The 27781-nt window shown below is 36.0% G+C and overlaps 2 protein-coding genes across 3 annotated transcripts in view; one reads left to right on the top strand and one right to left on the bottom strand.

Annotated features, from left to right (window-relative positions):
- Positions 1-6758: 6758 nt before the first annotated feature.
- On the bottom strand, positions 6759-26454 carry DTWD1 (DTW motif tRNA-uridine aminocarboxypropyltransferase 1). Of its 2 annotated transcripts, none has more exons than XM_012763525.3 (5): positions 26288-26454; positions 21653-21969; positions 17988-18131; positions 15767-16025; positions 6759-7064 (listed from the first exon to the last, which is right to left on the bottom strand). In XM_012763525.3, exons 2-5 carry the CDS (start codon positions 21914-21916, stop codon positions 6817-6819), a joined length of 915 nt encoding a protein of 304 aa, XP_012618979.1. In that variant the 5' UTR covers positions 21917-21969; positions 26288-26454; the 3' UTR covers positions 6759-6816. The 2 variants fall into 2 exon arrangements, with proteins under 2 accessions (XP_012618979.1, XP_075860463.1); XM_076004348.1 differs by having other exon boundaries at positions 21653-21825; positions 26288-26453.
- Positions 26383-27781, top strand: part of FAM227B (family with sequence similarity 227 member B) — a 193274-nt gene continuing 191875 nt past the window's right edge. The window contains exon 1 of the mRNA XM_076004349.1: positions 26383-26472. The gene's annotated coding sequence lies outside the window, so the exon portion shown is untranslated. The remainder of the gene's footprint in view (positions 26473-27781) is intronic.

The raw sequence follows: 27781 nt of genomic DNA, 5'->3' as shown, positions 1-27781 counted from the left end.
TAAATTCATTTCTTGTATTGTTCTTATGACTTCTTTGTGTCCATTTTCCATTTTCTCTCATATTTTGTTGAGCTTCCTTAGAATTCATATTTGGAATTCTTTATGTGTCATTTTGATATTTTCATTTTGGTTGGTATCCATTGGTAAAAAGTCATTCTTTCCTTTTGGGGGTGACCTTTCTCTCTGAATTTTCATATTTCTGGAGTTCTTTTGCTGATTCCTTCTCATCTGGCCTCTCGATTCAGTCCTGGGGGCACAGGGTCTGGCTTGTGAGTCTGTCTTTGGGTCCCTGAAGATCAATCCATTACTGTGCCTGTGAGAAGAGTGCTGGTCCCAGGCTGTCTATGGGGTGTCCAGGCAGGTTTGGTGATCCTCTTGGGTTGACTGTGTCTTGCTGTCTTCACTTCTTCCCAGCAGTATGAATTGTGTTAGGTTCCCCAGCTTAATCTCCAAAAAGGGGGTTGGGACTTATGAATACAAATCAGTCATGTCCTGTTTGCTTAAGTTGGATGATGCTATAATGAGTTATATAAAGTTGTTCTCTCTGTCATTGGTTGATGTTTGTATGAAAGGGTCAGCCACTGGAATGTTCTTTAATGTCCATGGCAGACTCTCGTTACCCTGGTGGAGTACTTGGGTGCCCCAAGCTTCAGCAGAGACCCTGTAACTTTCAGGGGGGTGCTTGATCTCCACCAACACTGAGGTAAAGGGAGGAGGAAGGCAGTTCATGGATAGGTTGCAGGGCCTGAAAGGCTTTTCAAAGCCTCTGTAGGGCTCAAAAGTTGCTTTTCTGGCCATAGGGGAAGCCACTGGTATGAGGGTCAGGACTAGCCATCCAAACTGTGAGGGCTATTCATGGGGGAGGGACCTAAATGCTTGAGTGCTAAGACCCCAGGATGGGATCTTTCCACACTTATCCAGTAGTTCAGTTTTTCTGCGGGGAGGGGTGGGTACATCCCCAAATTGCCATTCCTTGGACCCTCACAGCACACTCCTATCAATTCAGTCCATGTGTGCTCCCTCACCACCCAAGTCCAGCTCTCAAACCTCCCCCCAGTCTCTCTGTCTGACCCATTAGCATGCATCTCCATGCAATGCTGGTGAGCTGGGAGTTCCAAAATTGTGCACCCCTATTCCACTACCAGTCTTTGGAGGAAGAGGTATGCACCCCACTGTCTGTGGGAACCTCTGCCTGTAGCATGTGCCTGCCAGAGAGAAATTGCCAGTAGAGAACTTCTTGGCTCAAGCTGCTCTCTGTGTTGTAATGAGTATGGGGTGGGGCTGCAATCCCCAGTTATCTGGTGAGCATGAATGTGAGGCTTTCAGTTGCCATGGAACCAGGGGCATGGTTATTCCTCTCCAAAAGCCTCACCTTTATCTAATACAGTGGTTCTCTAGCAGGAGGAATGGGCATACTTCCAGGTCCCCCTTCCTTAGCACCCCATTACACTCTCCATTGGACACATCTGCGAGGGCTTCCTTGAAACCTAGGTCCAGCTCCCAGACTTCTTGTCTGTGTCCCCCTGCACCCCTCTCGTGTTGGGTGCATGGGGACAGGCTTGCTTACCTGAGCCACCAGTGTGGAACCCCATGAAACATGGGCATGTGAGAAATTCCCAAACTATACACCCTGTTCCACCATAAGCTCTCAGGAGGAAGAAGTGTGGGTCCCACTCTGATGAGACTTCAGCCTGAGATTCATGCCTGTTGGAGAGAAGCAGCCATTCGTGAACTTCTTTGCTCCAACTACACTCTCAATTGTAATGGGTATGGGGGGGAGGGGTGTACAGCTCCTGGTCAGCCAGAGCTCAAATTGCTTTGTAGTTGCAGTGGATGGGGGAGATGCCAGGGAGAAAGTGCATGGGAGAAAGCCAGCACTTTCCTCTTGTTGCACTGTCCCAGGGGGTACCCCCACAGACTGCCCAAACTCCTGGGACTCGCTAGCTCACCCTGCTATTCCATATTTGCCACTCTGCTTGGGCTTGTGGATGGTGGAAAAGCCTTTAGTAAACTTAGTGTCCTGCTGTTCACCGACAGCACTTATAAGAAGGAGGGGAATCCCCCCTTACCATTTCACTGAGTTCCGAGCCTCTCTGGGTTTGATCCTTGCCAATATCTTTCCTGGCTTCACAATTTTCTCTGTGGGGTCCCCAGCCATCTCTGACTTCTCTCTCCATGACGCACACCTGAGCTGCAACTTTTCTCCCCTTTCCTCTGACCAATATCCTGCCTTCCCGCAGGGATGGTCTGACAAGCTGTGTCTCTAATTGGCCATCTTGGACGTCTCTCCCAACTCTTGTATTGAATTTTTATTTCAGCAATCACTTTTTTTTCAAATTTCCAGGGTTTCTTTTTCATTTATTGCCTGCTCTTTTTCTTACTATCCCATTTTTGTTTTGTGAATACAATATACTTTTTTTGAAGACAATTAGGTTTGTTTTTTCACTTGTTCTCTGCTTGTGTATTTCTTTTGGATTTTTTCCCCCTTTTTCTTCCCTTTTTATTTAAATAATTTTACCAAGTGTCTAGTGATGCTTGGCTCTTATGTATGGGTGGGGATTTGGCTGGTGGTCTTCAAGGTAGGCTTATTCAGTAGTTAGCTAAACTTTTCACAGGGTGTTTTAATTTTCAATAATTGGAGACAAAAATTTGGTAAAATTATTGCTTCCAATAACATGGAAGACAGAAAATACACCTAGTGAACTTATGGTATTTAGTGAGATTTTGAGGCAGAATTTTAAAAGATATGCAGGCTACTATTAGCTATAGATATAAGGTACTATAAGAAAGGGACAAGCCCCAAAATAAGGAGATGGGTATGTGAATGGAATTCAAAGAAATATATAATAAAACCTAACATATGCAGGAGTGGAAAATGAAATGGCTTCTTATCAAATAAAATGTGATCATTAAACAGTGTTAGGACAAAGACTAAATCAAGGGGATTGCCATTAACATGGCCTCAAAGAAAAGATCAAACAAAGGGTGTCGCTACATACTTCTTTTTAAGACTTCTGAAGGGATTAAGGGGGTACCTTTAGGCTGAATTAATGGGCTCCCAGAAAGATTAAGGGAACGAGAAGCTTGATATGCTTAAGACATAAATGTCTCCACAAACTAAGTCATGGGTACTTTGAGAATTTCAGGCTGACCTAGTTAGTTACTGATTCTCTAATTCTCTCCTGCTGCTGCTGCCTTCCAGATCTTTACTCTCCCAGTATCTCCCACATGTTTGAATCCTAACTCCTTTATTAAACTTCTTTATTCATCTAATACTTGTAATGAGGCTGTTTTGGCCAAATCCAGACTAAAACGCCTGGTTTCCCTAGAAAAGAGAGTCTGAAGGAAAAATTAAATCTACCACTTTATTAGATTGTACAATCCAGACTAGTAATAGTAAAGAAAGGAAATGAGACTAGCAAGGCTTGAAAGCAAATGCAAATAGATAAATTACTGTATTGCACTTGCTACTGTCTCATGAAAAGCCATGAAAGCACACTTGCTTAGCCACATGGTGCATCTCTTGACAGGCAGGTCGAAAAACAATGTCTCTACCGTTTTTCAGATAAAGCAAGGAATTTACCTGATAGCTTATTCTAGTCCATTAATCCAAGATTTGAAGACAGTTAACTTCACTGATCTATCAGATTGCACTACCTAGTTCTTTTAACAGTCACTGGGGAAGCCATGGGGTACTTGTTCCTACAGTCCAGAAGTGTTGGGATGGGCCAGGGATTCTGAGCATATGTCTAGTTGACCTCAAGCAGAAGAATCATACAAGCCTGCTCGTTGTTTGTCACTATGTAAGGTGATAGCTAAGGAAAAGCAAGAGGGCAAGGGCCCAAGAAACAGTGAGGCTGAGGAAGAAGTACCTGATACTATTTCCAAAGATGGGATATCTATTGCCACAGTAATGCCATAATAAACAGCTATAAAACTTCAGTGGCATAACAATAGACATTCCTTGTTCACATATTGGGTAGTAGTGGCTCTGCTGATCTTGGCTGTAATTGTTCATATATCTGGAGGTTTGTTGGCTATCAACTAATATAGATAGGATTCCACAAGGGTGACCAGTACAGCCTGGCTCTGCTCCATGAGTGTCTCATCCTCCAGGCTAACCCAGACATCCCTATTCTTATGTCAAGAGCAGAAGTTTAAGAGTAAGGAGAAATACACTAGATCTCGGGAAATGCAAGTGGCCCAGAATCAGAGTGAGGGGGTACTTCAAAGGAACCTGAAAAAGAACCATAAAAGAGTGAAGAACCAGGAAAGAGTGAAGTAGGGCCATTTTTATAGACTGTAGTACCAAAGAAAAACAAGACAACTACAGTCAATTCATTGTTCTAATAGGTATTACTATATTCTTTTGAGAAGAACTTGCTGTTTTATCTGTACTTAGCTATAAATTAGGCTGTTATGAAGTATGTGGGTCACCTTACTTATGCCAGTTGTGAGACAAGGGCAAATGAGTGATAAAATTGTTCTCTACTTCTCTCTTTTTTTCTTTTCCCTCTTAACTTTATGTTTTGTTGGTTTGTAGAGCCAGTTAAATGGCAATAGATTTTTGGCTCAGAGAAGTCCAAATTTAGCCCAGAGAAATTCAACTTTGGCCCTGCTTAAATCAATTCAAGCCTTCCTCTCTTCTCAGGGCCAAGTTCCAAACATGAGAAATCTATTTTAACTCCATTCTTGTAAAATAACTGCTAAGTAAGCAAACCAGTTAGTTTATTTGGCTAAGACTATGGAGCTAATAAATTTCAAACCTTATATAATCCACATTCCTTTTTATGAATAGCACAATATAATGGTGACCTCACTAAACCAACCCAAATCAGAAGTCCCAGATTCTAAACCAGGTTCTGCCACTAACTAATTGTACAACCTATTGGCAATTTACTTAACCTCTTTAGTCCTCAGTTACCAAATGTATATAATCAGCAATTGCTCTAAATTACAATAATCCAAATGCCCTATTTCTAATAAGTTAATAAGTATTACATATTCAAGTACATTTAAGACATACTAGCTTATATAATGTTCAAACTGTTTATGTATTTCAGTACTTTTCAGAAACTTTAATATGCTGTGCCTTTTGAATCCCCAGGAGAGAAATATAACATGCAACAAACTAATTTCACCAAGAACTCTCCCCCCGCCCCCCATAAAACATGTTCGTCCCAGTGAATATACTTTAGGAAATGTGCTGTTATTTCTAGTAACCAAATGGGTGAATTTGTCAGTCAGAGTCCCTCCCCCCCCCCACACACACACACAAAAGAAGGCAACTTAAAATGGGGATATTAGAAAAGAGTGTAATAAAATAACTATAGTATTTACAAAGGTATGGGCAGGATTTAGGGAAAGCAACAGGAGTAATGAACTACCTTGAAGCTAGTAACAACTGTAAGGTATTACTACCCTTAAGTGAAAAGGGATAAAGGCAGGGAGCAGGGATCTAAACCTAGATGGGTAACTAGGATAACTGCTTGGGGAAAAAAGGGATAGAGTGGCATTTAGTAGAGGGACACAACCAACCCATGGTGACCAGGCAGGAAATCAGCCAGGGAAATAAAAATGCGATTTCATTTTCCTCTCAACTTCCAATCTCTCACTGGTGTTTCCCACATGCTGAACCCAACCAAAAGCCAAGGCAAGAGAACCTATTTCACAGAGCAGAGAACAGAATAGAAAAGAATGGAGGAGCAAGCAGAAGCTATTCAACACAGTAAAGCTCCATTCACAAGTAGCTAGATCTAAGTGGTTAAATGGTGTCATCAGGACTGAGTCTCTCTTTCTCTCTCCACTCTGCTTTCCTCTGGTGGCTGGCTTCATTCTAAAGGTAAAGGTAGACTCTCTTTACCTGGCAGTACAGATAGCCAACAGCAGCTCCAGGCTTAAATGATTCTTAGTTAGCAATTACAAATATAATAATAAAAAGAATAAACATATATATAGCACTTACTATATTCCAGGTACTGTTGAAAGCCCCTTACATATATTAACTCCGTTAATCCTATAAGGTAGCAACTGTATCACTCACTCTTTACAGATGGAAGAAACTGCCATATGGCTGATCAGAAGGAAAAGAAAAAGCTGAGATTTAGATTCAGATAGTATACTCACAGAGTTGTGCTTTTAACAACTGTACCGTACTGTCTTTTGAAAAGTAAACCTCATCTCCTACAGCATCTACATCACTTATCAAAAAAGACCCTGGTGTTGTTGGTCATGGATAAGCACTGTGTTTTAGGGCATGTCAGGGCACTTAACTTGCTAGCCTATGTTATATGTTCACCCCTAAGGCAGGATCACATGATTGTTAACAATTTTCCCCTAAAAAAAGATGCTGGGCAAATGTAAAAAGCACAAAATATCCATCACAGGCAGTATGGACTCAAACAAATAGCCCTAGAGACTGGAAATAAAATTATAGTTCTGCCTATGTTTGCCACTAACCTCAAAGCAAATCACTTATCATCTCTTTTTGAGCAAGCAAGATTCTGACCCCATTATATGTTATATTTAATTGCATAGATAAAATATATTATATCAAAATATGGTAATAAAACTGAGATATGCCAAAATTGAGCATGTAATTTCTTAGATAAATTTTTCAATCAACACTATCTCTGCAAAATTCCCACAGATACAATTTCCTTCCTTTTAAAAAACATGAGGTAAAATAACTGACATTGAAATTTTTTCAAGTGGTCTTGCAGACATTATACATGATTATTTCCTAAGAATAAACAAAGCACAATTATAACTTTATTACTTTAGCAAAATAAAAAGACATAGGTGGCGTGTTAAAAACTAATGGATAAGTTTTCTTGTTTCCTTATCTCCAGAGCATTTGGCATTCTTTATCAACTGGTACATAAAAGAATAGAAAAATAAAAGATTGTCATATTGTCCTTTGTATTTCTCTTTTAATATATCAGTATGGTAGTCTACTAGAAAGTAGTAAATGGCTTCGATTGTGGAAAGGAAAGTATCTGGCTTTCCTTTTTGATGGCGCCAAAAGCAAGTTTTTCTTGTTTTCAATTCAACTTGTAACAACCCTGCCAAAAAAAAAAAAAAAGAAAGAAAGAAAAGAAAAATATAAATATTTTTTATTTTTCTTCTTAATTACAGAGTATAGTACAATGATAATGATTTCTCTTAATTATCTTAAGAATTTTTAGGATAAATACCTTCAATCCCAATTTGAAACAGGACATTTTCTTAAAGGCATTAAGGTATACACAGAAGCAACATGAGACACAGAATGAAATCTTATACATGACAGCTACCATCTAAGTCATAGACAAAAATATTAAAAGTAGCTAACATTTATGATATTCATTCTTTCTATATTCTATCTACCAGTGTCTTTTTAAAACCTGAACCTGTGACAAGATGAAATTCACCAATTTTCAGAAGGGTTTCATTTCCTTCATAGATTGACTTTCAAAATGTCATTCTGAAACTCACTGAGAGAAATGAAGTTTAATGGTCTTTAATACAGGTAAAAGTTTACTTTTAAGTGATACTTAAAGTATCACTTTTAAGCTATATCTTCATGAACATAGTACCTCAAGGTGTTCTTTTACCTCTGTCACAACTATGATGCAGAGCTTCAATGACAATGCTAGCTAGAATGACTTGCTCTTACACATTTAAAGAGGACATGATTAATGAAATCACAGAACAGTACTCTCATCTGTTAGAACTCAGATGTCAGCATACAAACCCCAAATGCTTTTTAACTCCTTAGTCCACTACTTGGACTCACACTAAATTTATTTCCCATATTATATTTTTGCAAATTTTATTTTAAAGTGAGAAATAAAAGGGAGAAGGTAGCATCAAAATTGGCCCACCAACCAATTAGGAACCTCTGAGTTACTAATGATTTCCTACTGTTATACTCCACTTTTATTTAAAAGCTACCTCACAAATGTAGCAGATAATTGACAAGAAATAAATAAGAAATATTAAAATAATAAGAGATTTATGGAGGATCAAATGTCTAATAGGAAACCAAGGAGGACAGAACTAAGAGAATGGAAGAGAGAGAGAGCATTTAAAGAGATATTGCTTCTGACTTTTCCTGAAATTATTTTAAAAGATGAGAAGCCACAGATAACATGAAACATAAAGTATCCCAAGCAAGAGGAATACAAAGAAATCAATAACTAGATCCACCACATAGTAGTGTAACTGCAAAACACCATGGATAAAGAGATTTTAAAAGAAGCCATTGAGAAGGGACAATTATATTAAAAGGAAAGGTAATTAGAATTACAAGAGGCCTTTCACTAGCAACAATAGAATACTGAATACACTGGAGAGTCAAAAGAAAATATCTGCCACACTAAAATTGTGTACGCAGAGGAATAACATATCAAGAAAAAGAGTAAAAACATAAGCAGACAAAAACTGAACATATGCGAATAAGAGACCAAATTAAAGGAAAGAATGTATTAATATTTTAGCAAAGATGGTAATAAGAGATAAAATGCTGAGCAAAGGACATGGTGAACATCTATGCAAATCCAATACGTGGTGCCTGTATAAAACAAAAGCAATATCTAATATGTGGGCTGACAATAAAGGACATAACAAAAATAATGAATATTAATAATAACATTGTGAACCAGGAAGAGTCATTGACTGAAGCTTGTGTGTGCTAAGTCCTTATAATGTACAAAAGGAGAGATTAAAATATTGTCTGGCTTTAAACTTTTTAAGTGACATGTGCACAATTCTCTAAAAGAACTGAAATACAAATGTTAAAAAATAGAGTAAGAAAAAGAAAACTTATTCAACCAAACAAAAACCAGGAAAAGAAAAAATGGTAAAAAAGAGGACAAATAGAAATAAAAATCAAGATGGTAGAAGTAGATTCAAGTATATCAATACAGGAAATATAAATAAACTAAACTTGCTATTCAAAAGAACAAATTATCAGATTAGAACAGGAGAAGGATGACCTCCACGGGGCTTCCACTCAATATTGCATTGGAGGTCTTAGTTAACACAGTAATAAAAAACAATAAGTTAATTAGATGCATAAGAAATGGAAAGGAAGAAATACAATTGACATTATTTATTTAAAAAGTACAAAAAAATCTATAAGCTAATTATTAGATTTATATTAATAGTTATCTTGGAGCAGAGAAGGATTTAAAGAAGACATAAAAAGTACTAAACATATTGATATTTTTCCTCAGAAGTTATTATTTTAGGTTATTAAGTATGAAATGTCCAATATCCTTAAGTACTAAGTTTGACAGTTGATATTTCTGACATTTCACCCTGACACTTCTTGTTTTATTTTTATTGTGATGGTACATCCTCAGTCTTCCAAATGCACAGTTTAGCCTGTGATTATCTTTCAAAAAAAATTTTAGAGCAAGTTTTGTGAACCCATAGATATTGATAAGTCAAAAATTTGTGTTATTTTCAAATATGACTTGCATCCTGGAACCAATGCTGTGCAGACAGCTCAAAATACCAACGAAGTGTTTGGGAAGGATGTGGCTAATAAATGCACAGTACATCAATGATTTGAGAAGTTCTGTTCTGATGATTTTAATCTTGAAAATGAGCCACACAGGCCACCTGAGACCAAAGTGGATAATGATGAGCTGAAAGCTGTGGTAGAAGCAAATCCATCTCAACCTACGTGTGAATTAGCAGCAAGGTCTGACATTACTATTCCAACAATATTTTACCATTTGAAACAAATCAGCAAGGTAAAGAACTGGATAGATGGGTGCCGCACGAATTAAACTAGCGTTAGAAGAGAATTCATCTCAAAGCTTGCTTTTCTTTGCCATCACAACATAAAGGTGAACCATTTCGACACTATATTGTTATGTGTGATGAAAAATGGATTCTTTTTGACAACCACAAACATTCAGCACAATAGCTGGATAAAGATGAAGTGCTGAAACATAGTCCAAAAAAAGATAATAGTGTCTGTTTTGTGGTCCAGCACTGGTAATAGCCACTACAGCTTCATGAAAGCTAGTCAATTCGTTACAGCAGATGTCTAGTGCACCCAATTGGACAAAATCTGAGGATGCTTATGATTAAGCACCTGAGATTGGCCAACAGAGACATGCCAATCCTCTTGTAAGGCAACACTCAACCACATGTCACACAAACAACACTGCTCAAACTACAGCAGCTGGACTTGGAAATTCTCTGTCATCCACTATATTCATCAGATCTTACACCAACTGACTACCACTTCTTCCAGGATTTGGACCACTTTTTGCATGGAAAAAATATTTTATTCTCAACAAGGAAAACACCTTTGGAGATTTCATCACCACTTGCCATTCAAGGCTTCTTTACTGCTGGCATAAACAAGCTACTGTTAAGATGGCAAAACTGTGTTGACAGTTTAGGCGCATACTTTGATTAATTGCACTGCTTCTTGTTTGAGGTATAATAAAAAAAACTTTTGATTCAAAATCAGACATTTCATAGACAATGATCTAATAAAGAAATTAAAAAGATGAGCCACAAACTTCAAGAAGATATTTTAAAACATTATCTATATTCTATATTATATAAGGAATTTCTATAAATCCATAAGAAAAAAATAAATAAAACACTAGAAAAATTGGCATAGGTATTTCACATAATAGGACATGTATATGGCCAAATAAACAAACAAAATGATGCTTAATCCAATTAGTAATCAGAGAAGAGCAAATGAAAACCATAATGACATACCACTTTACATACTGGATTGGCAAAAATCAGATATTTGACAACGCCAAGGTAACAGGGATTATGAATCAATGGAATTTTTATACATTAATGATGAGAGTATAACTTTGTATACCCACTTTGGAAAACAATTTGCCATTATCTCAAACATTCTCATACTCAACCCAACAATTCAACTCCTAGGCATGTTTCCTAGAGGAGCTTGCACATGTACAAGAATGTCTATAGTAGCATTCTTGTAATAGTAAAAACTGGAAATAATCCAAGTGTTTCATTAACAGAAGACTAAATAAAGTGTAATATATTTGCAGTCAGTTATTATACAGTAGTGAAAATGAATAAACTATAGCTACAATGATATGACAATATGGATAAACCTTAGAAACAAAATGGTGACTTTAGAGAGCAAGTCACGAGAACACAACACACAGGTCCAAAGAAAGCAAAACTAAATAATATATTGTTTATGAAAACAGATATATATATAACTTTATATTCAAAAAAAGTAAAAGAATAATAAACACATAATTTTCTCCTATTAGTATTTACAGCAACCAATAACTTTATGATAACTTTAGTAATATTTTTTAGTAGTAAAAACTTAAGAGTAGGTAATTCCAAATGGCTTTTCCCTTCAAAATTGTTTCCTGAATTTACTCAACTGCAAAATGAGAATGAAATTCTTAACCTACCCTCATATATTTGATGTCAGTATTGAATTAAGTAGTATATGACACAGCATTCACTGACACAGTGAGTATAGCTTAGGCAATGCTTATAATACAAACAAAGTTAACACTTTAAAAGTTGTATCAATACAGTCAAAATGAAGGAAAAGAACTGGCTCATTTTTATAACAAATTAGAGTACGATGCCATGTAAAATAATTTGAACTCCCTGCCAACAAAAAGAAACCATCCTTTATCCCACATTCTCCCCAAGGCTTCCTATGGTGAATCTTCAAGAATGTTAATATCACTCTTCACTTATAGGTTTACCTTTTATAATTAAATTACCTTTTATAATTATAATTAAACTTCAAATGTTTTAGTTTGACATTGGTAAAACATTCAGAGCTATTTCTTTGTGAAATATGGCAAAACAGTATAGTTTTTGTAGTTAAGGGGGATTTTTACCTCAGCATTTATGATAAGAAAATGGAAACCTAATTTCCAATACATTACATTTGAGGGTTTAAGCTGAGGTTTAGACTTAGTTTGTTCAGCTTACTCCCATCAAATGATAAAATGTTTTAAAGCCAATGATTTATAAGAGTGCTTCTTGTGGAAGTAACTTGGCTCATCCAGACACGAGTATTTCACATAAATAGAGGTTATAAATATGCATAGAGCCCCAATTATTCCCTGTGATGCAATGAGGAGCCACAAGGGGCAGAGGTTGAAATAGGACATATAGAAAAGCCTTCCTCTAGAAATTCATTCCAAGATTTTAAAGGGATTAAGAAACCCCTTTCAAAATTTTTGGTCTAGCATAGAACTGAAATATATAATACTTTCTATGTGAATTGGGAAGGAATAACAGGAATCTTCTGTACAAACCTGATTTTAGGCAAGCATAAAGCACAAATGTGGACACTCTGAAAACAGATTTTGAATAGCACCATAATAATTCTTTTTATTGTTTTTTAAAGCATTTTCACTTCCATTCTTTCATTTGAATTTTTCAATTATCATATAAAGTAATTATAAAGAAAAATGGTTAAGAAAATCATCTTCAAACATATAACTTGCTGCTGTAAACATCCAAGGGAATGTGGCAGATAGTGCTATTTCTCTCTCTCTCAAAGAGGAGAGCTGTTTCTCTATTAAACATTAGCAACAAAATTTCTTAAAGACCTTATGCTCTATAATACCTGCCTCTCTCACTCTCTCTCTCCACAGACACAAAGCATACACAGAGAATTAGATTGTCAAAGCAATTTTAGTATTATAACACAGATGGTGATCTCAGAGGTACAAACTATATAAATTAAGCTAGTTAAATCCAGTGTTGTCACTCACTTTAGCTTAGGACTAATGAACACAAATCAGACTCCAAAAAGTGTCAAAGTTTCTTTTCTAGGTGATGAATATTTTTAATACTACCGTGGGAGAAGCTCTCTTAGGTTAAAACTATTTTCACAACTACCTAACACCAACTTGGTAGCTTTCTTGCATTCTAATTATACATGGGCAAGTAAAGGAACTCTTTTAAATCATTGTTATTATGAACTAAGCTTTTCAACTCCAAGGGAAAAAGAGATACAAATATAGAAAATAAAAGAAAGAAAATCCCTGTAATGTTAAATCTGAATTGGAACTATCAATGTGAACTCATGATATATATTTCTTATGGTCACTGAAGCAATGACATCCAAGTAGCAATTAATCTACAAGATCTTAGTTTCTCCTACCATTTTCTATGAAGGAATTATAGCTCCTTAGAAAATGACTGGTAACAGGTCTAGGGTAGGAAAAACATACCAATGAACATTCTGTTGAAACAGAAAGACTAATGAGGCCATGTCATGAAGGACTTGAAGGTTTCTAGCCAGCAAACTTTGAGACAATTCAAGCATCAAAAAAAAAAAAAAAAAAAAAGTTAAAAAAACCCAAAAAACATTTATTAGGTGTTGGGCAGGTGGGAAGGGGTGGAGGGGATGGCTATTTACATACATAGTAAGTGTGATGCGCACTGTCTGGGGTATGAACACATTTGAAGCTCTGACTCGAGGAGGGAGGGGAGGCAAGGGCAATGTACGTAACCTTAACATTTATACCTCCATAATATGCTGAAATAAAAATAAATGTGACTCTTGTAGATTATAACATATTGAGTTAAAAAGAAAATCTATAAGATCATAGTGATGTCAAAAAAGGGTGTGGAGAGAGAAAAAAAAGGAACAGGAGAAAGAAGGAAAAACTCTTCTTTTTTTTTTTTTTTTTTTTTTTTTTTTTTTTTTTTTTTTTGAGACAGAGTCTAGCTTTCTTGCCTAGGCTAGAGTGAGTGCCGTGGCGTCAGCCTAGCTCACAGCAACCTCAAACTCCTGGGCTCAAGCGATCCTCCTGCCTCAGCCTCCCGAGTAGCTGGGACTACAGGCACGAGCCACCATGCCCGGCTAATTTTTATATATATATATTAGTTGGCCAATTAGTTTCTTTCTATTTTTTTATAGTAGAGACGGGGTCTCGCTCAGGCTGGTTTTGAACTCCTGACCTTGAGCAATCCGCCCGCCTCGGCCTCCCAGAGTGCTAGGATTACAAGCGTGAGCCACCGCGCCCGGCCCGGAAAAACTCTTCTTTATAGAAGAATGCCAGCTAACAAATATAGAAGAAATAATATAATTAAAATTTCACCATTTTTTCAATTCTCAGTGTAATCACTGATGTCGGCAAGCATCAATGAACACTAAAACCACTAGGTGAAAAGCTTTTGGGAAATGGTCCATAGTCTGAAAGTTATCACCCCACAGAGTACTACTAATTACATAGAGAAAAATAAACTTTTATAGTAAAGAGATCTAGCAATCACTTTAATCAAGTAATCAAAGTTATCACAAATAATGGAACAACTTGTATTATATGCTTCCTGATTGGATGCAACTAAGTATACAACTTCACCTATAAACTGGTTAACTAATAAGATTTATCAACTAAACAGGTTCATTTCTGAGAGTAAAAGGACATGCTGTTAATAATTATACCAAAACAATAGACATATGGAATTGTCATAGACAACCCTGGATTTATCCTTACCTATAAGTATCCTAGACAAAAAAATATTTAAACTGAACCTAATCAGGATGAAACATTCAGAAAATTGACCAGTCCTCTTCACAAAAGTCTAAGTCATGAAAAAAATAGGGGACTGTTCTAAATTAAAAGAGACTAAAGATACATAATAACCAAATAAAATGTAAGCCATTTACATGCTGCATCAGTGGGAAAAAGCTACAAAAGATATTTTTGGGTATATTAGGGAAATTTGAATATGGACATTAGATGATATGGAATTTTTGTTAATTTTATTAGGAGTGATGATGATGATGGTTTTATATTTAATATGCAGGAGAATATCCTTTTCTTTTTTTAGAAAGTTTCCATAGCAACTTCATTTAAAATAGCAGGAAACTGAAAACAACCCAAATGTCCATCAACAGGTTAAAAAGATACACTACTTGTAGCACATCTAAACAATGAAATACTACTCAGCAATAAATGGAATGACCTAATGATACATGCTATCACAAGGATGAGTACCAAGTTAATTATTTTATGTGAGAAAGCCAGACCAAAAAAAAACTCCAAAGAGTATATACTTGTATGATTCAATTTATATAATATTCCAGAAAATGCATCTAATCTGCAATGGTCAGATAAAGATCAGTGATTGACTGGAGATGAAACTGGAGAGTATAGGAGTATATTGTGAGGAAAAAGTTGGATGAGAAAGATCATAAAGGTCAGGAGGAAACTTTGGAGGGTTTTGGATAGGTTCATTATCTTAATTGTAGTGATGATCCCATGGCTGTATATATATGTGAAAACTTTTGAAATTATACTCTCTAAACATGTACAGTTTATTGTATGTTAGTTATTCCTAAATAAAACTGGAATCACTGAGGAATAATTAACATACAAGGCAAAAACCAAAAACACAAAAATAACAACAATAGCAACAACAACAAAAAAAACCCCAAAGACAGGCTCAACTTCTTGGTAAATGTGTTCACTATTATGATTTTTATAACAGAGAAGTCACTTTCTCTACTAATATAGGAAGATATCCTTATTCTTACATGAGGTATACCTAAGTACTTAAGGATGAAGTGTTGCAAAGCCTGCAACTTCTGTTCAAATGGTTCAATCAAAAATATATATAATATATAAATACATACATAAACATATAATAGAGAAAGAGAAATAAAACAAATGTGGCAAAATTTACAAGTATTCAATGCAATTTTTCTTTATAAAGTTTTTCCAAATAGAAGGTGGGAAGGAGGAGCCATCCAAAAAACATCCTTTTTTCTTACCTTGAAGTCGCTCATCAGTGAATATTTTGTTTGTTTGGTTCCAGGTGCTATCTATAAATATAATTCTTTTCAGTGGTGTGCCTTTGCATTTGCTGTCATTCAAGTCACAGCCTTCCTGTTCTTCAGTTTTCTTGCGTTTAAAAGATGGCATGTCAGGGTCATCATTTTTGCCTCTAACATTATTTTGAATCCTTTTTTGCAGATGAAAAGAAATATCTTTTATTGAGACAGACTGAGGTCCAGGAAAAACAAGTGCAACCTAATGCAAAGAAACTTGAGTTAGCAGTATAATACTATGATCTTAAAAATAAATAAATTTTGATCCACTTCAAACTTTAGGGAAAAAAATATGTTGAATAACTGAGAAACAAGCATTAGGTTGGTTATACTATATATGTTTCCTTAATGTATATGAAAGTTTTTGGCTCTTTCCTAATAATTTATAATCATAATATACTATCTAAAAGTATTACTTCAAAATAAGTTATTCACTGATTGATAGAGCCCACGTTAATCATACTTGAAGTAAAAAACTAAATTATGTAATTTTTCATAAGATAAAGGGCAAAGTACACGAAACTTTGTAAAAGAACCACTGAAAACTACTCAATGATTACATACCATTTTCACCTATAAAATAAACAAAGATAAAACAAATGATATAGTGAATGCTGGTGAGGAAATGGTATCATAGGCCTTTATAGCTATTACTGATGGCAGGATTAAACTCTCCATAAAAGCATTGGGCAACTTACATCAAGAGTCTTAAAATGTTCATACCCTTTGGCCCAATGACTTCATTAGCAGAATTTATCTTAATAAAATAATCCGAAACACACTCACAATACCCAAGAATACTTGCTAAAGTATATTTACTAGAGTGAAAAATGTACTTATGGTACTTTCTTTCAGCATATTTTTACTAAGATCTTGTACGATTAGAGCCTCCAATGTCTGAACAACTCCTGGCACAAAGCAGGCACTACATAAATATGTGTTAAATGAACAAATGTTGGTAGAATCATGGGTATTTTATTCTCATACTTTTCTCCACTTCCCAAATTTTCTTCAAGGAGCATGTACATTTTTAATATGAAAAAAGGTAAACATTATGAAAACAAAATCATAATAAAATCAGGAAACAAAAAATCTTGAAGTTATAAATTTCAAAGTTATAAAAGTTTTCAAACATTAACAGTGCATGCCTGTATTTCCCCGTATACTCAATTAGTAAAGTCCAGGGTTTCTTAATTTTCTTGGCTTATAAGCATATCATATCTCCTTATAGAACCTAGCACTATGTCCCATTTAATCAGTATAAATGGTATCTAGCTGAACAGAGAAGGAAACATACAGATACATTCCTAAATATAAAACTCAAACATTACTTACAAATACAACTTTCTATATTAAACTCAACAAAAATAGACAGATAGGAAGGAAGGAAAGTAAAAACTTACTAAGTTCTTTCTGGAACACGTAAATGTATCGATTTTTAACTTTGTTTCTAGATTAACCGCACCAACAAATGGCCCCCAAGAGGCCTAGAAAGCCTTACATGCTTTCTTTCAGAAGTATGCAAGGCCTAATTTTTTGAGATCTATTATAAAATTGCTTTTCAGCAAGATCACTAATATCTGACAAATGTGATAATCTCAACTATGTGAAAACCAATGAAGAATCTAAAAATGAGTAAAGAAAGCCTCTGAGCAGTCAAAACACATAGTACAAACACTACACACTAAAGCTCTTAATTCAGGGAGAATTCCTGAAAATCCTTCTAATTTAATCTTTCTTTTCCTCTTTTAAAGAAATTCTTAATCTTTCTTTTCCTCTTTTAAAGGAAGTCCAACATTTGTTATCTGGTTTCCCAGTTTGCATCAAATTAGACCATCTACATGTAGCACAGACAGGAGAATGGAGAGGAGAGAAAGTAAAAGCAGGCATAGTATAATAATATTGGCAGAGTAAAAATCTGAAGAAATAAGGCAGAAAAACTACAAAGAGCAGAAATACTCAAAAAAGCATTGCTCACTAAGATCATCTGCCCTCTGAAGACATTAATGAAGTAAACTGTATACTGTTTAATGCTACATTATTAGCATAACACTAGGTTATTAAGAAAAACATTAAATTATGTTCAAGTAAGTTCAAAAAGGCAATGGAGTTTAAATTCATTTTCATATTCAATGTGAAGAGTTATAAAAAATAAGCTGCTTACTTCATGGTCCTTTTCTTCATATTCTGGAATACAAGGATACGTGTAAATATTTACAAATTCAGGAGCTAAGAGTTTTGCATGTATAGCAGTACTTTTGCCATCTGTTTCATTTGGATGTTTAATGATGTCAATCTTCAATGGAAGCTAAGTAAAAAGAAAAAAGACAAAAGAACAAAACGAATATAAAAATTCTAATTTTTATGTTAATAAAAATGGCCTTTAAAGCTAAATAGCAAGCTCACAATAAGTTCCTATAAATATACTCATGGTTTGAAGGTCATACTTTTCTAGACTAGAATGTTAATAGTGAAAGTCATAAAGCAAACCCAAATTTCTTCCTTGATATTGTTAATCATGTACTAGGACTACTATTTTCAGCTCATTTAACATAGACTCTTCCCTTAATTCCTCTCGTAAAGCAAAGCTCCAATGTCATATTCATTCAAGTTATATGAATAGTCAGTTCAATTCCTTACATTGCAGTATGTGTGTCAAGAACATTTTTTATAATTCCCATAAATTCCATATTTGTTTATTTTATGCCTTTTCTCTTTATTTATTTATTTATTTTTTCTGAGATAGGATCTCACTCTGTTGCCCAGGCTAAAGTACAGTGGGGTCATCATAGCTCACTGAAACCTCAGCTCTTGGACTCAAGTGATCCTTCTGCCTCAGCCTCCCAAGAAGCTGGGACTACAGGTGGGTGCCACAATGCCCAGCTACTTTTTTTATTTTTGTAGAGACGGGGTCTTGTAATGTTGCCCAGACTGGTCGCAAACTCCTGGCCTCAAGCGATCCTCCCACCTGGGCCTCCTGAAATGCTAGGATTACAGGTGTGAGCCACTACACCTGGCCTATTTTATGCTATTTTTAATGGAAATGTAAGTTTGGGCAAAAGCTTCAAATTTAAAATTCAAGTTGGAATTCTGTTCCTTATACATCCTTTTAGGTCAAAGGTATTATCCTTTGTTGTGAACATCATGGTTTTCAAAAGCTCATTTAAACAACATAAATTAAATAATTTTCAATTGGAAAAGCAGTAACAGAAGAGGTCTAAGAGGTGTAACCTTTGTTGTTGTTGTTTTTGTTTTTTTTTTTGAGATACAGCCTTGCTCTGTTGCCCAGGCTAGAGGACAGTGGCGTCATTATAGTCATCATAGCTCACTGTAAACTCAAACTCCTGGGCTCAAGAGATCCTCCTGCCTCAGCCTCCTGAGTAGCTGGGACTATAGCGTGTGCCACCACACTTGGCTGATTTTCCTATTTTTTGTAGGACAGAGTCCCGCTTTGCTCAGGCCGGTCTCAAACTCCTGACCTCAAGTGATCCTCCAAATCAAACATTTGGTTTAATATTTTGAGTCATTCCTATTAAATAGTGGACATTTAACCACTGATTTGGAAAATACCCTCTATTACTATATTTCTATGAAAATATCAGTACTGTAAATACATCATTGACTTTTATTATTCTGATCTGCAATCCTTTTGAACACACATCTTAAGGTAAAACTTTTAATGAGAGACTTTATATGGATATGAAATAAATAGAAAATAGAATAATTCTGTGTAGACTTCAAAAACTATACTTTGAAATATAATATTGCTATAAGACAATAGGAAATTTGAAAAGAATTATTTTCCTCAAGTTCTTGGTTTTTAAGAGCAAACTGTGAAGCTCATATTAGATTCCTTATTCTTGGCCAGTAAACTTTCCATTAGCCTGTGATTTTAGATCTCTCAGGAGACCATGGACTTGCTAAGATGACATATAGGCTAAACTGAAATTCAAGTAGCAAAATATGAGTGTTAAAGTACTTTTCTTCAAATTTAAATAAACCTTAAAATCATCACAATAAATATTTTTAAATATAGCTAAAATTTATTTTCTTACTGGTAAGTTCTAAGGAGTCCATAACTCTAAGGAGTAAGTTCTCTCTAAGTTCTTCAAGAACTTCAAAAACTCCTTCAAGAATGTCTCTCATTATATTAGGTGGCATGCGTAATGAGCGAATTTCTGAAAGAGATTCTGGCTTGATGTTTCCAACTGCTAGTTTAGCTTCATTGACTAGAGGCTGTACTTTTTTTAATTCATCATCAATTTTATTTTTTCTTTCTTCAATTTTAACAACTTCTGCTATTCTGTGCTTTAGTCTTTCAAGTTCTGTTTTTTGCTCACTAGCATCCTGCATTGATACAGTAATCTCTTGAAGGGCAGCATCTGCTTCATCTTGCTTAGTTTTAAGTAATATACTTTGTTCTCCAGCTTTTCTGTTCAGTTCATCCACAAGAGCTTTAGCTTCATTTAGTTTGGATACCCAGCCTGCAAATGACTTTGTCTTTTTAATAATTCCTTTTTCTTGCTGTTACTAATGGCAGAATACACATGTAAAAAGGTCATATATCGGCTTGGTGTAGCACCATGTGCTTTACAAGACTCATGGATTAATAAAAATGATTTTAGAAAATCAGGATCAACTGAATTTTTGGACTCCTTAGAGTTAAAGAACTTACTGGTAAGTTCTAAGGAGAACTGGTAAGTTCTAAGGAGTCCATAACTCCTTAGAGTTAAATCTCTCTGAAGTGCTAATAGAAGCAGTCAAATTTGATATATTATTTGATTTACTCCTAAAGTATGAGTCAATGTTAGATAAGTTAACACAAATGTAATACATTCTTCTTTGATTATGTAGACATGATGCTCTGCAGATCTTTTACCTATACAAAGTAGGCCTGGTTAATACCAAAAAGTATAAAGGTAAATAATCAATTCAAATCAAAATTTAAATCTGACTTACAAACACTGTAATTATAGCATAACCCAGTGAATACATCTTAGTTTTTAAATGTTATTTTATTTTTGTTTTGGTCACTGAAATCTGTTCTGTCTCCACATATAGGATAATACTAAGTCACAAAGCCTAAGCAAAAAGCAATCCTAGTTTTATAGGATAGTGTTTTCACAAGGAGTGGTCAAAGGACCTGAAGCAGTTTTTAAAAGCTCCTTCAGGTAGTCTATAAGCTTTTTTCTTTAGTATTCATGTTTATACCATACTCTTTCCTATGTTATAAATAAACTATAATCATTAATTTAAAAGTAATTGATTTCAGCCGGGCGTGGTGGCTCACGCCTGTAATCCTAGCACTTTGGGAGGCCGAGGCGGGCGGATTGCTCAAGGTTAGGAGTTCGAAACCAGCCTGAGCGAAACCCCGTCTCTACCAAAAATAGAAATAAATTAATTGACCAACTAAAAATATATATACAAAAAATTAGCCGGGCATGGTGGCGTATGCCTGTAGTCCCAGCTACTCGGGAGGCTGAGGCAGTAGGATCGCTGAGCCCCGGTGATTGAGGTTGCTGTGAGCTAGGCTGACGCCATGGCACTCACTCTAGCCTGGGCAACAAAGTGAGACTCTGTCTCAAAAAAAAAAAAAAAAAAAAAAAAGTAATTGATTTCATTAAAAACACCACCATTCATTTCAGACCAATTGTTTTTCCATAGAGAAAAACAAATAGATTTAGCAATCTGTAGGATTACATTTTCCATTAATACAATTCATTTTCATAATGATATTATTTATCAACTTTATCAACTAGAAGAGGCATACATGAGATATTTTTTTAAAATCTATTTTCCTACTTTCAAACAATTAAATTTCTTACCAACCTTCACAAGTGGAATCTGTTCAATAGGTACATTTTCAACTGGGACGTAACATGTATAGCAGTAGAACATTCTTGAACTGCCACATTTGAGACACTTTGATCTCCCACTTTGCTGAGCTTTTTGAAGAACTTCTTGAGATGCTAAGCATAAGTTCTGAAGGGGATCTTCTGAAGCTATGGAAGTAGGTTGCAACTGTTTTGTTTCTACAAATTCTGAATTATTTTCTTCACTTTCTTCAAGAAATATAGGTGGATTAAGAGACATTCTTCATTCCAACCAAAGTTTAATATTTATTTTTAAAACATATGATAGGTACACTATAAAAAAAAAAACAACAAAGTGTGGGGAGGGGATAAAATAAAACAGGAAACATTTTACTATCCCTACAAAGAAAATTACTCAATTTAATTCACAATTGTGTGCTGTTTTTAGTACTTATTAACAAATATTAATAAATTTTAAAAACTACTAAATTGGCATGTTTTAAAATATAAAATTAGAAAGCAATAAACTCAAAAGAACAAATTGGTTACCCTTTGGGGCCATTCTCTTCACATAAATAGAAAGGCACTATCTTAGAAAAATTATTTCAAATGTAAAGTTTAGGTACTGAAAGTCTATTTTTGAAGAACCTTTTTGTTCCAGAGATGGCAATCTTGTTTTATAAATATTAGAAATTCAATGGTTTCATGTTAATATTAGCCAGGAATATATTCAACTCTGTAGGCTCTGACTTTGAATTGACATTACATGACATCAAATTTCATGCTGAACTCTAATGAAAATGGAAGGTTCCAATAAGATCAGCAAAATTTGGATATGTTGGATATGTTCTAAAAGATATATTCCTCTCCAACTTAAAACACACTATATATAAAACTAAATATCCACTAAAAAATGAGAGGCACTTAATACCAATTATAATTTGCAAAATATCCTATAAGGTGAAATATATTATTTTAAAATTATACAGAGTAACATTAACGTCCACTCTAAGAATTTATACTGCTTTTCAAAAAACATATACCAGATTCTTTTTTTTTTTTTGAGACAGAGTCTCGCTTTGTTGTCCAGGCTAGAGTGAGTGCCGTGGCGTCAGCCTAGCTCACAGCAACCTCAAACTCCTGGGCTCCAGTGATCCTTCTGCCTCAGCCTCCCGAGTAGCTGGGATTACAGGCATGCGCCACTATGCCCGGCTAATTTTTTATATATATATCAGTTGGCCAATTAATTTCTTTCTATTTATAGTAGAGACGGGGTCTCGCTCTTGCTCAGGCTGGTTTCGAACTCCTGACCTTGAGCAATCCGCCCGCCTCGGCCTCCCAAGAGCTAGGATTACAGGCGTGAGCCACAGCGCCCGGCCATATACCAGATTCTTTAGTACTAGAGATAACATAGTAAAATAACTTTCCCCCTTAATATTTTTTTTCAAAGGTTGATGGCTGCCAAAATTGTTGTTTGCTTACCCTGTAAGCAATATATCTTTCAAGGGAGAAAAGAGATTAAAACTCTATTGACTTGATATGCATTCCCTAGGTGTAAAATGATTCTCTTCATTACAAGGCTTATGGCATTGTGGTGTTTATGAAGCTGCAGGCACTTAGAGTACAAACACTGACAGGAGAAACACAGTGACTGCAAGAAGAAACATTCTGTGGTTTCCCAAATAAAATGTGAACAAAAGTCCAGAGAAACAAAATACAACATAATTTGGCTACCAACAAGTTAGTGACATTAATTTAATTACTCATCAAGAGCTTATTTTAAGATTGTAAATCCCAGTGAGCTTAAGACCCAAATAAGGAGCTAGAAAAGAAAAGATGGTGATTACTGAAGGAAACAGAAAATGTACTTGCCAAATTTACCCAAGGGGAACACCAAAATACAGTCAATATTATTGTGTGTACTGATTAGGTACAGATTTACATTTGGGTTGCCCAGAGAAAGTGGTATTTAAGAACAATACCTTCTTCCTGCCTCACAAATAGAAAGTATTATCTACTTGGGCCTGCCACTCCAAATCATCTGCCTAAAAATGGCTTCTATGTTGGTGAACATGCCCTCAACAACTAAGAGAGTACAAGATAGCAAGATGCCACCTTTTCTTGAGTCTCAGACCCTTTCAGCAATTGCATGAAAATCTTGGAGCTTATTCCTAGAAAATGCATATACAGACACAGTATGTGCACACAATTTCAGGTGGATTGCAGTTCCCCTGGAGTACATCTATGACCCAGGCAAAGAAATCCTAAGATAAAACATTCATTCTAAGGACAGACACAGCTTTAAAATTTTGGAAAGAGATTCTATGTGTCCCCAGAAATCACAGCAACACTCAGTTGGCCAATAAAGTGTACAAGCCAATAGATGTTCCATTGCTGCACTTAGAAAGCTAATTAAGTTTCACCTAAACTATCTTGGTTTGGCTTTGTTCTGGTGTTGCATGAGGTCCTTACAGAGAAACATTTTTAGGCTGTAATAGTCCTGAGTTATTCAGATCATGAGACTCATCCTAAAAAAGAAATTGGACTAGACTATTTCAGCCTGATTTCATTTCCTTGGATATTCCAGTAGCTATTTAGTGGGTTTACAAGTGCCACCAAAGGGCCCAGGCATAGTGGGGCTGAAGAATGCAGTTACTGTGAAAGCCACCAAAGTTCATACCATTGCCTAACATTTAATGTAAAACTACTGATGAGTTTTTGTAGTTATTTTAGGGCCCTCAAAGTGCATTCCTCCCAAGATGCCTTAGAAATATTACCCTATATTTCACTGACCTTCCATCCACATAACTAAACAGATATTTAAAAAGCCTTATATAAATGACCTTCCTCTACAAAATCAAACACAAATACCTGTAAGACAGTGAAAGGGAAATGTTTATGGCTATTCCCCCTGCCTCACATTCACACTGTCACCTATGTCTGAGGTGGCCACATAAAAGAGGCCAGGAGTTATAACTCATGAGTAGCTCCCAGGAAAGATCTCTGAAACCACAAGAACAGCGCATCTGTCTTGACCTAGCCAACAGCCTGCCTCAAATGCGTACATATTAGTTTTTGCAAATGTGGTTATTCAAAAACGTTTACAACATACTTCTTAATATCAAATATATGCAGGGAAATACAACTCGAGTCATGTGAGGGTTAAAAAGACTTAGAAAACACAAAGAGACTATTCGTAAGGAACAAATAATTTTAGCCCCTTGAAGGAGCAGCTATCATTCTGCAACGTAGGCTGAAAACAAATCAATTTTTTACTCTTCCTTATATTCAATTTTTCCCCAAAACTAAATATACTCACCCAGTTGCATCAATTCTACCTTGCACATAACGCTCTATTTTCAGTCTTAAAGTCAAGACTCTAATTCAATTTGTTATGGACTCAAAAATGGGCTATGGCAATCTCTTACATGTCTTTACATTTGAGCACTTACTTATGGCTTCCACATATTTGACATGGAAAAATGTACTTAATTTGGAGGTATCTTTTAATGAAGCTATCCCTCCTAGCATTCAACTCTGTAAGAGCAGAATTCTTTCCTGAACTTACCTATTCCTGATTCTTATGCCACAGGAGGAATTCAACAAATACTTAACTAAATCACAGCCATTCTGAAAAACACATCCAGGAAGCATTTTGCTACTGAAGTACCTGACAAAATACCTTTATGGACTATCTGCAGCCCGGTAAGTGGCAGCCTGGCACCTCCCTCCAAAAAAAGAAAGAAAAAATGGCAAAAAAATAATGAAATCCTACCTCTTCCCTTATTGTAAGCTGACTCACCTTCCAATGGTACATTACGTATCAAACTCCCATATCCTGTATTGTGGAACAATTTAGTACTACATAAAACCCACCACAAATTTTCTTTCTGGAGTATTTTTAAGAACCTGGTCACATAGCATGTACACATCGAACATTTATTTTTTAAAATCCGAGGCACCAACTTTTTAAATACAGGACTAAAGGCCCCTCCCTCAACACCCACCACATGGTTGGCAGACTTCTTTGCCTTAGTTCTTCATGGTACACTGGTTAGAAGCAGTCCTTAAATGTTGCGGATATTAATTAAATCAAGTATCCATTTTTATCATCTAACTTCGTGGAACTGACCCCTGAAAGTGTTAATACACTTCCTTATTTGTCCTACATTCCCAAGAAATAATTTAGACATAAAATATAATCTCCTTTGCTTATTATGTAACCATAACCTTAATATTTTAAATGCACTACACGGCATACGTAATCCTATGATTTCAATAGGATTCTCCTTCCGTGATTACCAATCCCCCACAAACCACTCCAAACACTAAAAAATAAATAATGGAGTTCCTTGGGAACTGACTTTTTAAAGGACAAACTTCCCTTGGGGCAGAAAGCACCGAAAACCACTGTGAGGGAAAAAAAAAATTTCTTTTGAGGAAACATTTGTAAGCCTATTTCCCAAAGGGTACGCAAGATCCTAAAAAGTGTCCGACAAGGACCGAGATCCCCTCTAATAGGCGAGACCTCGGCACTGTGCCAGGGTCCTGACAAGGAACGTTCACTTCCCGCGGCCGCACGGCTCGAGCCAGATCACTGGTCTCCCAAGAGGGTCGGACACCGGCACCGGGATCGGAGTGGGACTCAGACCTGCACAACTCGCGAGTTTCCGCACAGCTCCACGCGTCTTCAGCTCCGCCGAGGCTCAGGCGCTCGCCGGGCGGTGATCACGAACGGACCAGACGGAGCGCTTTTCCCGAGACACCAGAGGGAGGAGCCAGGCGGTTGCTAGGGTATTTTCTGGGGCCAGGCGCACCGCAGGCTGGGAGGCAAAGGTAATGGGCGGTGTGACGGCGGGGCGGGTTTAGACTGGAAGTCCCGCCTCAGCCGCTCGCTCGGCGGGCGGTGGCGCGCTTCTCCTCAGAGACTTGGGCGGAGAGCAGGGCTGGGGTGTTGAGGCCCGGCTTTACACCCCCATCCCTTCTACAGTTCTTTCCAGAGTGTAGGCGGTACCAAGTAACTGGGACGCGGTTCTCGAAATGTACTCTTAAGGCGTAATTGCAGTGAGTTGTCAGGAAACGCTGATCCTACAGAACACTTTGCATTTTACCAATCCCAAAGATATTTTAGTCAGGAGAACTCGGTTCTGTTGTTTTTTTTTTCGTTGTTGCTATATCAAAATAAGTATTTTGTGCTCTGTATAGTAACAAAAGCTGTTATAAAAAACGTTTTTTATCTTGATGATTTGGTTTGTGTGAAAGCATGCATAGAGAGTTGCGACAACTTTGTACAGTTTTCCAGTTTGAAATTAAGCATAATATGTGGATACGTTATTAAAGCACTTATCCATGCCTCACCCCAGAGAAAACCAAGCTGAGGTAGTGCGCGTTAACAGTTGTACAATTTGGAGGAACAATGACCAAATGTTGAGCAATGTATTTATTGAGTACTGTGAAATTTACCAAGTGGGAGATAAAGAATAGAACCTTGCCCTAGAAGTGCTTATGATATCAAGTAATGTATAGGTAGTATGTAAAAGGCAATATTCTTACTACTGAGAAAAATGCAATATGACCAATAAATTATAGGAGTTTCAAAGAGCTCAGAATAGAGGGGTCAGTGAGGTATATTGGTTGAACTTTGGTAATCACTGAAGAATGATTATGGTTTAGAGCAGTGTTGTTAAACTGGAAAAAGGATTGTGTAGCACCCATTGTAAGAAAGGAAATCTCTTTACACTTTTTAAAAATTGGAATAATATAGAGAGATAGTGTGTTTAAATAAATTTAGCATTAGTAAAGTTATTGTTTTATGGAGCTCTTAATTACATATGTGCATGAATGTGTGCACTAGGTCTTGTTTGTAAAATGTATTTCTTATTGTGTAATACTCTAAAACGTTTGAAAGCACTGATTTAGAGAGAAAGATGAGTTTTCTGGGTAGGGAACACAGCAATGGCAAAGTCTTTAAGCCAGAAATAATAATTCAAAATAACTCTAAGTTTTATCAAAGTAGTTCAATTGCACAGATTAAAAAGCAAATTGAGACTATTTATTAGGTTGAGGATTGGGTAACCCATTCCATTGCGATGTAATAAATTACTCCAAAATATGGTAGCTTGAAACAAAAATTTTATTATGTTCA

This window comes from Microcebus murinus, chromosome 6 (assembly GCF_040939455.1).
Source record: "Microcebus murinus isolate Inina chromosome 6, M.murinus_Inina_mat1.0, whole genome shotgun sequence".
NCBI classification, from domain to species: Eukaryota; Metazoa; Chordata; class Mammalia; order Primates; family Cheirogaleidae; genus Microcebus; species Microcebus murinus.
This window is presented reverse-complemented; position numbering and strand designations above follow the sequence as displayed.